The sequence below is a fragment of the Sesamum indicum genome, linkage group LG9, assembly GCF_026168435.1.
Source record: "Sesamum indicum cultivar Baizhima isolate 11 linkage group LG9, ASM2616843v1, whole genome shotgun sequence".
Classification (NCBI taxonomy): Eukaryota; Viridiplantae; Streptophyta; class Magnoliopsida; order Lamiales; family Pedaliaceae; genus Sesamum; species Sesamum indicum.
In genome coordinates, this window is record NC_142665.1 from 15,240,992 (window position 1) to 15,255,395 (window position 14,404).

At 33.7% G+C, this 14,404-nt stretch overlaps 1 protein-coding gene and 1 long non-coding RNA gene across 3 annotated transcripts; one reads left to right on the forward strand and one right to left on the reverse strand.

Annotated features, from left to right (window-relative positions):
• The first annotated feature begins 6,205 nt into the window (after window positions 1-6,205).
• Window positions 6,206-7,821, forward strand: LOC105171248 (uncharacterized). 2 transcript variants are annotated; one of them, XR_016067268.1, is made up of 3 exons: window positions 6,206-6,372; window positions 7,197-7,241; window positions 7,328-7,821. It is a non-coding gene; the product is annotated as an uncharacterized LOC105171248 (long non-coding RNA). The 2 variants fall into 2 exon arrangements; XR_016067269.1 differs by having other exon boundaries at window positions 6,213-6,372; window positions 7,339-7,821.
• A 1,339-nt stretch (window positions 7,822-9,160) lies between these two features.
• On the reverse strand, window positions 9,161-11,423 carry LOC105171249 (cytochrome P450 71AU50). The gene is made up of 2 exons (XM_011092302.3): window positions 10,466-11,423; window positions 9,161-9,918 (listed from the first exon to the last, which is right to left on the reverse strand). The coding sequence occupies exons 1-2, from the start codon at window positions 11,345-11,347 to the stop codon at window positions 9,307-9,309; spliced, it is 1,494 nt and encodes a 497-aa protein (XP_011090604.1). The 5' UTR covers window positions 11,348-11,423; the 3' UTR covers window positions 9,161-9,306.
• Window positions 11,424-14,404: the final 2,981 nt, after the last annotated feature.

Consider the following 14,404-nt stretch of genomic DNA (forward strand, 5'->3'; position numbering starts at 1 on the left):
ATATATTTAGGCTAAAATATTGGTTTTCTCTTAATCATATACCAAAGAAAAGGGTATAGTAGACTTTTGCAATACATAAAATAATGTAAAAGTGTGTAAAAAGTAATCCACTCACATTTTAGGCATGTAATATGCATTCTCCGTTAATTTCTAACGAAAAGAGGGTATACGAGAAATTTTTTGCCGATAAAAATTATACATGGAGATTTCGTTATATTTCATAAAAATATAGGGAGTTGTTATGCAATTTACTCTTATATTAAACCATCACTATAAAAAAAGATAGAATTTAGCACGGTCAGACGAATCGTCCATCTTGAAACGGTTTTGGGAACACTTCAGGAACGGATATTCAAACATGAAGTCATGTGCAATATTTTCTTTTGGTTATAAATTTGGAAAAGTCAAACCGTTCCAAGATGGGTTCCAAAACAACAGGTACTACACCCGTTCCAAAGACCGTGCCAAAATAGTAATGGTAAATAGTTGGAACTCAGTTTAGAACATTATATTAGATTTATGAACTGTCATAATCTAACCATTCCGATATCTGTTGCAATATATGTCTCAGAAAATGACAGTTTGAAAATGTATTCCAAAATGAGCTATAATTTGGAGCGGTTCCTGTACACTCTTAATTAAATATGCAAAAAATCATTCCAAATTATGAGTTTTATTTAAGAAGCAATGTATTTCTAAAACTGTTCCAAAACTTGGTACACATTGGACGGTTCTTTTAAATTATTTCTTGGGTGTTACTGTGTCCATTCGAACTGAAATTCAATGTATATATTTCAATGGTCGTATTGACAGTTCCAAAAACCGTCTCAATTACCATCCCAAAAGTATGAAATAACGGCTACTTTTTTATGGCTAGATATGTGTTCCTATATCCGTTCCAAAGACCGTTCCAAATTTTCTATATAAATGTGTTCCTTTCTTTTAATTTAATCTTACTATCTTCTTTCATTCTTCTTATTTTCTATTTTCTCAATTTCTCTCGAATTTTTTTAATCTTTCACTTAGGGCTGGCAGATGAGTCGAGCCGGCTCGCGAGCTTCACGAGTCCGCTCGATTTTTAGCTCGAGCTCGAGCTCAATTCTCCTGTTCATCAACTCGCCAGCCGGCTCACGAGCTTTATTTATTTTTTTATATATTTTTTTATTTATAAAATTTTTAATATTTAATTTCATATTCAATACTTTGTTATTTTGATACTCAAAATTTGACCATATATTATAATTATTAATCAATATCATATATTTTATTTTGGATAATAATACATTGTAGTACTTTTATTTCTACATTTAATCTTTATACAAAAAACAAAAATTTAGTCAACAACTTAGTAAATTATAATATTTTTTATAATTAAAATTATTATTCAATATGACACATATAAACTTTATGTTATATTTTAATATATATTTGTATTGTGTTATACTTTTTTTAATTGAATGAGATAAAAAAGTTTAATCAACAATTACGATATCTTAAAATCCAGGCATCCAACTCATACGAAATTTAAATATATATAAGACTATGTCCATTAGATCATATCAGGCGGTATGATTTGAAATCACATGGCTTGATTCAACAATACACCGACTTGAATGATTATTATTATGTTTTGAGTATGATATCTGGACATCTGTATATCCAATAAGTCTAAAACTTTACCAAATGTATTTTTCTGTTAGTTTGATCATATCTAACAATTTGATCTGAATTTTGATGGCCCGATTAACCCATATTATTCAGTAATGTAAGATGATAGTTACATCAATGTAATACTAATATTTATAAATATATAAATTTATTGAAGATTGTGAACATATATTGATCTCAACTATAAAATATTTTTATATATTTCAATTGCATTATTTCAAATAATGGATACTTTTCTACAATTTTAAATTGTTCAGTATAATTTTTTTTTGGTATATTTTACTAATTTTATTACTAGTAAACTAATCAGTAGTTTATAATTGTAGTAAAAAATTAAAATTTCATACTATATTTTGGTATATTTATAATATAGTATACATTATGCAATCTATTTTATTACTTATAAATTTATTTAAAAACTTGATAATTCCCATAATTTAATCTAATAATAATAAAAAAAAAAGATCAGCTTGAGCTCGAGCTTGCCAAAAAAGGTCGAGCTCGACTCGTTTACACCCCCCACTCTCACTATCCTACTAATATTTTTGTACTCTTGTTCGTGAATTCTATCTCGAATTTTTGTTGATATTTGCAGTTATTTTGATTAGGCAACAACTTTAACCCTTTATTTGTTAATTGATTATATTTGTTGTAATTTTTTTAATTAATTAAATTTAATGTTATAATCATATATATATGTGTGCCTGCATATATGTGTGTAGGACTAATCATCATGTTAAGACAGTTGAGGAGATGGATGTATGAGAAGAACCTTCGAAATAGGGTAGTCTTACTCCAGAGTTTCAGGATGTTGTTGCTACATTTATAGAATGGGTAAAGTCTCAACATGCATATATAGACGGTGAGAAAATTAAGTGTCCTTGTCAGAAGTACGAAAATGAAGTTTTCAAAACCACGAACAAGGTAAATTTCGACCTATTTATGAAAGGTTTTAGGCCGGAATATTATAATTAGACTTCTCATGGAGAGGAGAGGGCAGATGAGTATTTTGAGGCCGTCACGGCAGCCCCGTGCAGGAGGAGTAAACTCCTATTTTTCATGTTATGTAGGGTACGAGTATGCTTCGAGTGCGGCCCAGAGGATGGTTTTTTATGCTGCTGGTTTGGCTGTCTAATCTTCTAATTATAACCAGAATGGTACGCTTGATGATGGTACGAGGTTATGTCCTACTTATGTAGGGCCTAGTTTATATTACGGTGGGGCCCCTACGATTATGTATCTAGGCTGGTAGATCGGTTTCACGATGTTGTGATGCTGCCAAGCAGCCGTAGTGGTACGGTTGCACCCAATCTCAATTAGGGGCTGTAGCTGAGTTAGTAAATATCAAAGTCGAAGGCCATATTTCTCAGCATATATATAATTGAATATTGCAGTGGGCTGATCATATATCGCCGCGCGACCACACACTGCCCCATGATTACTATAGTATGAAGAAATTGATAAGAGACTTGGGTTTACCTGTTGACAAGATTGATGTGTGTAAGAATGGTTGCATGTTGTACTGGAAGGACGACATTGATGTGGACTACTACGAGTTTTATGGAGAAGCTAGGTACAAGCCGACCAGAGAGCGAAATCCTAATTGCAAGAAGACACCGTATGCCATTCTTAGGTACCTGTCGATTACCCCTGGCATGCAGAGTATGTATGCTTCGAAAGCGACTGCCGAGCAAATGACGTGGCATGCCAACAATCAGATGAAAGAGGGATCCATGTATCATCCATTTGATGCAGAGGCATGAAGGCATTGTGACCGGATATATCCCAATTTTGCAGTAGAGCCCCATAATATTAGACTAGGTTTATGCATAGATGGGTTCGTATCACACGAGCAGTATGGTCATACGTATTCGTGTTGGCCTGTTATACTTACACCGTACCGTACAATCTCCCCCAAGATTGTACATGGGTTTTGAGTATATGTTCTTGACGTTGGTGATCCCCGATCATTCCAATCTGAAGCGTCTAATCGATGTTTACCTGGAGCCATTAATCGAGGATTTGTTGAATTTGTGGCATGTGGGTTTACTGACGCGCGCAAGTGCGAAGAAAGAGAGATTCCCAATGTGCACTGCATTGATGTGGATTGTGAACAACCTACCCGCTTATGGGAGAGTATTTGGATGGGTTCCGTTGGTGTTTTTGGTTTTTCAGTTTGTATGAAAGACACACGTGCATTCTACCTACATAATGGTAGGAAGGCGTGCTACTTTAACTACCACAGACAGTTCCTCACCCGGACCATCCGTACCATGAGAACGAGAAAACATACACAAAGAACCGAGTAGAAAGGATGGTTGCACGACCAAGATTGATGGGAGAATAGATCCGCAAATGGGTTTGTAGCACCCCTTCGGTACAAGGGCTATATCTACCATAAACGTCATACTTACAGTAATCCCTGTGTTTGTATATAAAATTGCACATAATCATCTAATCAATTTGCATATGTAATCCCAACACGTCATAACAGGCATAATCAACCCACAACATCATATATACATATCAAACACCACAAGTAATCCATCACAATTAATCCTCATGCTTACGTTCTCTCTATACAAATAAAATATGATTTGTACTCTAACTGACAAAGAGGAGAAAACTGCATACTGGCTCGATTTGCCTGAGTATAGCGCGTAGACCTAGCCTTCAACAGTCAGACACCTCAAAGTCTACTCCTGAAAGAAAATGTGAGTAGATAAATGAGCCTGCCACTCAGTAAGTAAATAACCAGCCCTGTCTATACATGTATATCAAACACAGCCCAAATAGGATAAGTAGACAACATGCATGGAATATCGTCAATTTAATTCCAACATAATCAGTTGTAGTACACCACGTAGCTATCTCACAATAAGATAATCAACTAAACTTCCTTTTTCCTAGTTCGCTTACCAGAAGGTGATATCGTGTTTTTCCCGTCAACTCAATCTCACCGTTATATAAATTTAAGTGAATCCCCTTGACAGTCGGCTCTTTCAATCTCATCAATCTCATTTCGCACATAGCTCTTTTATATCGCATATAGTTCTTTCATTTCGCACATAGCACTTTTATATCGCATATAGTTCTTTCATTTCGCACATAGCTCTTTTTATATCACATCTTTTTCATATCGCAGCATCGCTCTTTTTATATCATATTTTCGCCTTGTAGACTTTTCAACATATCAAGGGGTATTCACACCACAATTATATTCAATTTTCACCTCCCACATTTCAACATATCACCATTCTTGTAAGCAACTAGTAACGTAAAATAATATATCAACATATTCTCATTCCAGACATCCACAATACATCAAACAACAAACATAATATTTCAACGCATTTCCTCATTCCACATATACAATATCGTCAATCAAATCAAATCATCCATCACTCATATACTTCAGATAAATCAATATCAGCATGAACCACAAATTCATATAACAGTAATCACAAATAAAGGGGACATATATAGATAATACTAATTATTTACTTACCTCAACCTTACAACGCTTTTATCTAACCAATAGGTAGTGGTTCGGTCTTTTCACTTTATCTCCGTATCCTATAATGAGTTATACCACATACAATTAATATATCGAGAATATCGTAATTTCTTTTAAATATAATATTGAATACTATTCGTACAATTTTAAATAATTCTTTAACATTCCATTTCTATCGAAATACAAACCTTTGTTTTTTCTCTTTATTAACATACCATTTATTAAATATAACTTTCAAAATATTTCTATGAATTTTCTATCAATTTCTCGCTCTTATACAATTTAATTAAACAACAATACATAGAATTGCGTATTTGGTTAATAATTTCGATGAAATTGTATAAATTAGCTATAGAAATATTCAAATATAATAAATTTAATAATCTAATTGACCAACGATATCATTTTTATATCCAATTTGATATTTAATTCGATACTATTTTAAATAGCCAAACTCGTAAAACATTCTGATTAAACAGTACATCGCTCAATATAAACAACATTTAATAAATAAACTAGTTAAATAATATAATTATATAAATTAATAGGAATTAAAATTGCATTTTCGTACCTCGATTTCTCTCTTTTTCCGCAGGGAGAATGCAAATTTCACAATTGTTTCATGTGTGTGTAATGTGTATGTATGTACAAAACAAGAGAGAAGAGAGTGAGGCGTGGGGGTGATGGCCCACCAAGCCCACTCTCAACTCTCTCTCTCTCTCTAATTCATATATATAGATATGTTATATACATATATATATTATATTACTTACATATATATATTATTTACACACATATATAATATTATTATTATTTTATTTACTTAATTAAACTCTTTCTCAAAATACCCATCACGTTCTTCCTAAATTTTCTTAATTAATATAAGTTATCCCCAAATATTATAATTAACTCCAATTTAATCTGCTCAAATTTTATTATATTCCAATTGTGACATATAATTTATTTACCAATTAACTAAGTTTTATAAAAGTTTACCAAGTAATCTCCTAATTATGTATTATAATCTTTGGCGCGTCATAGGGTTGAAGAGTTTAATCCTACGATTGAAATGCCTTTATCGCTCCTGACCGAGTACGATGCAGAGCATAAATGAACAAAGAAAAATATCTTATAGAAGCTCGACTATTGGTCATCTTCTGCCGCCGATTAACCACCGTAGAAGCGAGGTAAGTCTCTCCTTCCTCCTCCCGACCTCCTCCCATTTCTTTGTGAAACTTGCCCCGCCCCCCTTTCTTTCTGAAACCCGCCCCCTTCCCCCACACAATTTTTTCTTCATTTTTTCGTCCAGTTTCTTACAAATATTTTCCCCCAAATTTGTTTAAAAAATAAACCCCCAATTTTTGTAAAAAAAAAGTCGCCAATTTTTTTAAAGTTTTAACGGTTTTTTTAAGAAATGAATATTCTGAAAATAGTTTTGAATTTTTTTTCCTAATTTTGTGTAATTTTTTGAAAACTTTTCTGTAAATTTGGTTTTTTTTTAAATTTTCTGTAAATTTATTTAAATTTTTGGAAAATTGATGACAGAAAACTTTTGTTAATTTTAAAATTTTTTTCAGTCAATTTATGTATAATTTATGCAATTTATGTGTAATTTATACAATTTAATAAATTTATGAAAGACATGTATAATTTATGCAATTTATACAATTTATGTCTAATTTATGCAATTTATTTGTATTTATGTGATTTATGTGTAATTTATAGAATTTAATAAATTTATGCAATACATGTGTAATTTATGCAATTTATACAATTTATGTGTAATTTTTGCAAAGTATATGTAATTTATGTAATTCAATAAATTTATGCAATGTACGCAATTTAATAATATTTTACATAATAATCACATTAATAAAGAATTTTTGACCAATTTATGCAATATTAACAATAACTTTACATAATAAATGTAAATAATCACAAAAGTTGGAATTATATTCACATTAATAATTTTTTTACGTAATAATCAAAATTGGAGCGATGCTACAAGCAGAGAGAGGACAACAGCTGGAGCGGGCCGAGGGCGGCGAAGGTGGTGGTAAGCAGCTAAATTGTTAATATTATTTTTTTAATAATTAAATAAAAATTTAATAACAGTACTAACAATTTTGTTTGTTTTGCAAGAGACGTTCCAGAAGATGTTGGAGGATCGTCAGCCTCAGCCCACGATCGTGGACCTCGATGCTCCAGCCGAATCCGAGGCTTGGGTGGCGATGATGGAGCAACAGATGCGGCAAGCTACAGTCGGGAGCAAGAAAAATGGCCGAGTATTCGATCTTGATTTTGAGACCCATGCCTCCAGTCGCACATTCACACCACCACCACCACCACCGCCGCCACCACCATCGCCATACTCAGCCATGGAGGACGCATCGGCAGCCTCGAGACTCTTGGGGTTATCTTTCATCTTTGTCGGCCATTGACTGATTATACCTTGTTGTTCCACCACAATTAATATCTCCCCGCTAGATGCATTCAATGGGGTGTAGTGTGTGTACCCCGTTGGAGGTAAATGTTTCCTCCTTTCTCGATTCTTTTTCCTCTTCTTGACCTTTCCTCTTGATGCCAACGGAAGTGTCTGAAATATTGAACTCCTCAATTCTAATTTATTTTTGTAATCGCATGAGCAAGTCTTCTAGAGAGCTTGGGGGCTTTCCGGCTATAGTATTTTTTAATCTTCCTGGTAGCAAATTTTGTTGAATTATGTTGGCCAACAACTCGTGATTGACATGCGGCACCTCGTGCACTGCCTCCACAAACCTTTGAACGTAATCTCTTAATGGCTCATTTTCTCTCTGGCGAATGGTCAACAAATATGTGGCCGTTTTTGGGACTTTCTTGTTCATGGAGAAGTGACGCAAAAAAAGTTGAATCAACTTATCAAGACATAGATAGTTCCAACCGACAGTTGGTTGAACCATGCTAAAGAATGTTTGGAGATCGTAGTGCGGAAGACCTTGCAATAGGCGGCGTCACTCTAGTCGTACCAATCGATTTTAACATAAAATTTGTCCAAGTGTTCTTGTGGGTTCCCTATTCCATCATATTCTGGCAGATTCGATACTTTGACGCCCACTGGAAGTGCTTCGGCTAAAATTGCAAGGAAGAAAGGACTTCGTCGAGGAGGGGGATGACCCATGGCAAATAAAGATCCTCGGCTCCCTTAGGCAGTGGGGGAGCTGATGATTTTCAATTGCTGGGGCTTTTATCTTGGGTCCGTGCAACCTCAGGTCGAGAGATTTTGCCCCTCCTCCTCGAGAGCCGAGGATAATTCTCGACTTCTGCGAGGGGAAGGAGGGGGCGGATTCGCAGGTTGTTGTACTACATATTAGGCCACGGCTTGTGCCGCTGCTCGAGTAGATGCGTCGCGAATCAGAGCTAGCAAAGCTTCTTGTGTCAGTTGGATCATCGGGTCTTAGGGTGGAGTTTTTAGGGGTAGTGCTCCCCCAGGAGACGCGGGCAGAGATTGTCGAAGTGGCGGGGGGATCTCCTCATTGAGGGGTACTTTCTCATGAGTTAGGGGGGTTACATCCTAGAGTGGCGACTGTTCTCGAGGCGGGTCTTGTTCCGCCCCGTTCACTTGAGCTTCGCAGATCATGTCCAAATCGTGGACGTCATGAGCTCGAGGCCTGGTTTGCATACTCAGTGTCGAGGCATATTTTTTCAAAAACGACGCCAATGATGTGGTTGCGAATTTTATGAAAGGATGAAAATATGAATTTTACTCGCGACATTATAACTCACCAAGTGAAAATATGATTTTCAAGGGGTTTCTTGGTAGGTGTGGTCATAATAAATGAATAGTCCTCCCTCTAAAAAATTATATTTTTGGTACTTATAGTAGAGTCAGAATTTATGTAATATGATAGGGTGTATGTATTTATTGTATGAGTCATATATATAAATTACTTTTTTATCCTTATTATTGCATGTGTATTAACAATATACACAGTAGCGTAGTTAAATCTAAGTGAAAATTTATTTAAATTAAAAACCAACAAACGTTATTTCGTATTGTGTGAGAAATTTTAACTACACAAGTATAATAAACTTGTATGTAATTGGTCCATTTAGCCAAGTGATTAATTATGAATTGTACTCTTCTACTGATGCAATCTGTACTTGGGGATGGCCACGAGATGCTTAGCCCTGGCAGTGATCAGGCCAAAGTTCTCAGACATATCCAGCTCATCAGGCTGCATTCCTTCAGGAAGCTCCCAATCAAAGCAATGAACCAATTGTGCCACCATTAACTGGACAATTGTTAGCCCCAATTGCAATCCAGGGCACCCTCTCCTTCCAGTCCCGAAAGGTATAAGCTGGGAATCCCGTCCCCGAACGTCCACGTTGCTGCCAAGAAACCTCTCAGGGAAAAACGTCTCAGGGTCCGTCCAGGCATCGGGATCTCTCCCGATGGCCCAGACGTTCACTAGGACCTGTGATTTCTTCTGTATGTGGAACCCGTCGACTTCACAATCTTCCATGCCTTCGCGGATCAACAGTGGGCTGACGGGGTGGAGCCTCATTGATTCCCTGACCACGTAATCTAGGTATTTGAGGCTGGAAAGATGTGATTCGTTCACGGTCTGGTCCAAGCCGACAACTTCTTCTAGTTCTTTTTGAAGCTTCTTTGTTACTACTGGATGCCTGATGACTTCTGACAATGCCCATTCCACTGCTGCTGTTGAAGTATCTATTCCTGCTAGCAGCATATCCTGCACAAAAAGAGAACGCCACTCCCTGTCTAGAATTATAAATAGTACTGATAAATCACCTTGTCTACTGCAGCTAAAAGTCATTTGTAAGGGAGAATATCTTTTTTTTCCAAATCTTATCACGTTGAAATTTTATTTTTATGAATGTCAAACTCAAGTACTCAAACACTTTATTTACCTAGTTCCATTTTCATGAGATAAAATAGTTTAAATTGTTAACAAAACAAACATTTAGCTCTTATATATTATATAATACGGATAATTGCGTTTACATCCCCTGATCTATGATTTATTTATAGAATCATCTCTACTTTTTGCATAATTACAGAACTACCCTTAATTGTCAAAAATTAAGGGTAGTTTGTGTAATTACATTTATATCTTTTAGAGGTGTATGTGTAATTTTCTGAAAAGCATGGATGATTTGTTTAAACCATATCTAAATTTCTTATGGCTATATATGTAATTATAAAAAATAAGATAATTTATATAAATAAACCATGAATTAGAAGATATAAATATAATTATCACTGTATAGTTAGATTACCAATAACACAGCTTTGACATGACGGCGATCAAAGTCGAATCCAGCCTCTCCGGACTCCATAATACCCATCATGGTGTCCACAAAGTCTTGAGAGCTCTGCTGCTTTTCTTTCTTGTTCTGAACATGATCATCAATGATCCTCTCAAGAAACCTGTCAAAAATCTTGCTAAGTTTCTTCAATCGTCGGGCCGAGCCCTGAAGATCAAGCCCCCGAAGATAGGGAAAATAGTCTCCAAGATTAAAAGCCGCGGCCTCCTCCACCGTCTCCTTCATCACTTCCTTTAACCCTTCGTCATTCAAATCTTTGTCAGCGTATTTCCTCCCGAACACCATCAGACACGTCATATCAGCACTGACTGACGCAATTCTGACGCTCATATCGACAGTTTCACCAATTTCAGCAGCGCTTTTGAGTGAGCCCACCAAAATGTCAATCTCAGCCTTCCTCATCGGTTGAAACTGGCTGATCTTGAGATTGCTCAGCAGCTCCAAGGTGGCAAGTTTTCGCATGTTGCGCCAATACGGCCCGTACCTTCCGAAGACTATGTTTCTTTGCTCATAACTTAGGTAATTGGAGGCCTCGTGATGAGGCTTGTTGGCGAAAGTGAGATCGTGCTTCTTCAAGAAGAGCTCAGCTGCGGCCGGTGATGAGACGATGATCGTGGGCACGGTGCCGAAGCGCATGTACATGATCGGGCCGTACTTTCGTGCCAAACGGTGCAAATCTTGGTAGGGATTCTTCCCCAAGAGGTGGAAATGGCCTAGAATTGGGAGGCCTGTCGGGCCTGGAGGCAGTTTTTTCTTCTTTCCCAGGTTTACAAACTGTTGAAGGAAATAAAAGAACACAATCGCTGCTACGGCTGTTGTCCAAATGCAGACCATTTTCAGATTATAGTATGCCTTTCTCTACCTTTCTTCCCTCCTTTACCAATATAGATGGAGAAGAAGAACAAATACAGGGTTGTAATAAGGGGTTTATCAGCCTTTATAAAGAGAAAAATATCTATGTACTTTGTCCGAAAAGGAGGAACGAGAGAATGGCAGAAAAGGACAAAATAGTAAGAAAAAGAAGCTGAGTTCATAGTAAATGACGTGAAGCGAAAAATTTGACTTCCGTCTTCAGCTTGTGGTTGGGATATGAATTCATCATTAATTATGATTTATCGAATTACTTTTAGGGACCCTTTAATTATAGTATTTGAAATTTTAGTTTAAAAATAATAAGAATGTAAATATAATTATCTCAAAAAAAAAATGTAATTCTTTTAAACGTAAAGTCTCTAGACCTAATATAAATTAATTAAAATTGATTTTTGGCGTTCAAGAAAAAAAAAATTATTCATTCATACTGGATCACATAAATCATATAAAGCGTGAAATTTTGTGAAATAAGATACATAATTTTTACGTGCATAAAGTATGTATCCCAATATGATAATTTTACGTGAACTAATTTAAAAAGCCACTCACACTAGGAAAAATAAATTACTGCCTATAATATTAATGGTTATAATTCAAATTCATCTTAAATAATTATTATTAATTGCAGTAAAATAAAATAGGTACAAAAAACTAGCTTTTTATCGTAGCTAATAGCCATGACAAATATTTTAGCCAACCTCACAAAAACTACAGCCAATAACCATTACATGATTGTGATCAATGACTATTTGGTCAACGACTACTTGATTCCTATATGTTGAGTTTGAGCTCAATCTGATTTTTTAATTTTTTTTGTTTTATTATTATTATTATTATTATTATTATTATTATTATATTAAATTATAGGAATCACCAATTTTTGACATATATTTATAAGTAATAATAGACTGTATAGTGCATACTATATTGTTATTATTATTAGATTAAATAATGAGAATCATCAATTTTTTACATAAACTTATAAGTAATAAAATAGATTGTAAAATGTATACTATATTATAAATATACCAAAATATAGTATGAAATTCTAATTTCTTGTTATAAATATAAACTATTGATTAGTTTAGTAGTAATATAATTAGTAAAATGTACAAAAAAAAAATCATTCTAAATAGTTTAAAGTTATAGAAAAGTATCAATTATCTGAAATAATGCAATTGAAATAAATAAAAATATTTTATAGTTGAGATTAATATATATTCACAATCTGCAATAAATTTATATATTTATAAATGTTAGTATTACATTGATGTAACTATCATCTTACATTGTTGAACAACATGGGTTAGTCAGACTATCAAAATTCAAATCAGACCGTTAGATATGATCATACTTATAGAAAAAACACTTGGTAAAGTTTTAGACTTATTGGATATACGGATGTCAAGATATCATACTCCAAACAAGAATAATCATTCAAATCGACATATCGTAGAATAGACCATGTGATTTAAATCAAACCGTCAGATATGATCTCATGGACACGGTCTTATATATATTTAAATTTGGTGTTGATCGGGTTCCCAAATTTTAAGATATCATAATTATTGATTAAATTTTTTTATCTCATTATATATATAATAAAATAATAATTAAAATTGTTCAACCATCACTATTATTATCATTATCATTATTTTTAGATTAATTCATAGGAATCACTAAATTTTGACATAATTTATAAATAATAAAATAGATTTCATAATGCATAGTATGTATCCTGATATAAATATAAAACTCAAAAATAGATAAAAAATCATAAATGAATTACTTATCAATTTAAAAAAAAAAGTATAACGTAATACAAATATATATTAAAATATAACATAAAATTTATATATGTCATATTGAATAATAATTTTAATTACAAAAAATATTATAATTTACTAAGTTGTTGATTAAGTTATTTTTGTATAAAAATTAAATGTATAAATAAAAGTACCATAATCTATTATTATCCAAAATAAAATGTAAGATATTGATTAATAATTATAATATATGGTCAATTTTGATTATAAAATTGATCAAATATTAAATATATAAAAAAATTCAAAATAAAAATATATATAAAAAAATATTAAAAAAAATACGAAAAGCTCGCGAGCTGGTGAACAGACACAATCTCGCTCGAGCTGGTTGGACTCATCTGCCATCCCTAGCACATCCTATGTATATAATTTTTAAAAATGAATCAAGGTTAATTTTTTATATAAATTGTATTATCAGTTTATTAACCATGACAATTAGGCATAACCAAATATTCTATTTCTTGTAGTGTCATCAACTGCTTATATTAGGATATCCTGATATGATTATGTGGCGGATGTCTCTCCTCACTCACCACAAAAAGAAATGAATTTTTCCTACACTATAAATGACTATAACTTAAAATTTGTGGTAAATTAATATTATTAATCACGACGAAACCAAATTAATGTAAAAATTTAAATTTTTTAGATGGTTAATCGATTTTTACGATGATTTTTAGCTATGACTAATATTTTGTCCTCACTTGCACAAAAAATGGATAATAGCCGTTGTGGGGCCATATTAATTTGTATTTACTATTATTTTTTTCTTTTGATTATTGATACTCCCTCAAACATTTTTCGTTAAAGCCCAAAGATAAGGAGGTGGGTCCCAAGCGAACAGCCTAGCAGGTCAAGCTTTGTTGGGCTAAGGGTAAGGTATAAAGGCCATAAACTGCTTCTTTTTCCTAATCCGATAGACCCAAAAAATAAACCCAATCTAGCAAGTTGAGTCATCATATAGCAGGGAGGCCACATCATACAGATGGCCGACGCCTTAAGACACGTCATAGTAAAATATCTTCCATTAACGCCAAGAGAGCTAGTTGGAATTGACTATTTAGTCAGCAAGTAAAATGCATCCCTAAATACATAGGTAGATTGAGCAAGACTGGGTGAAATCGTCATATCTTCATTTAGATAAGTGCAAATCCTAATATTCTTTTTTTTGTTATGTAACTAACACGTGCAA

Coding starts and splice junctions, on each gene's coding strand:
- LOC105171249 (XM_011092302.3), bottom strand. CDS start 11,347: ATGGTCTGCATTTGGACAACAGCCGTAGCAGCGATTGTGTTCTTTTAT. Junction 9,919..10,465: donor ATGTCAAAGCTGTGTTATTG/GTAATCTAACTA, acceptor CTTTTTGTGCAG/GATATGCTGCTAGCAGGAAT.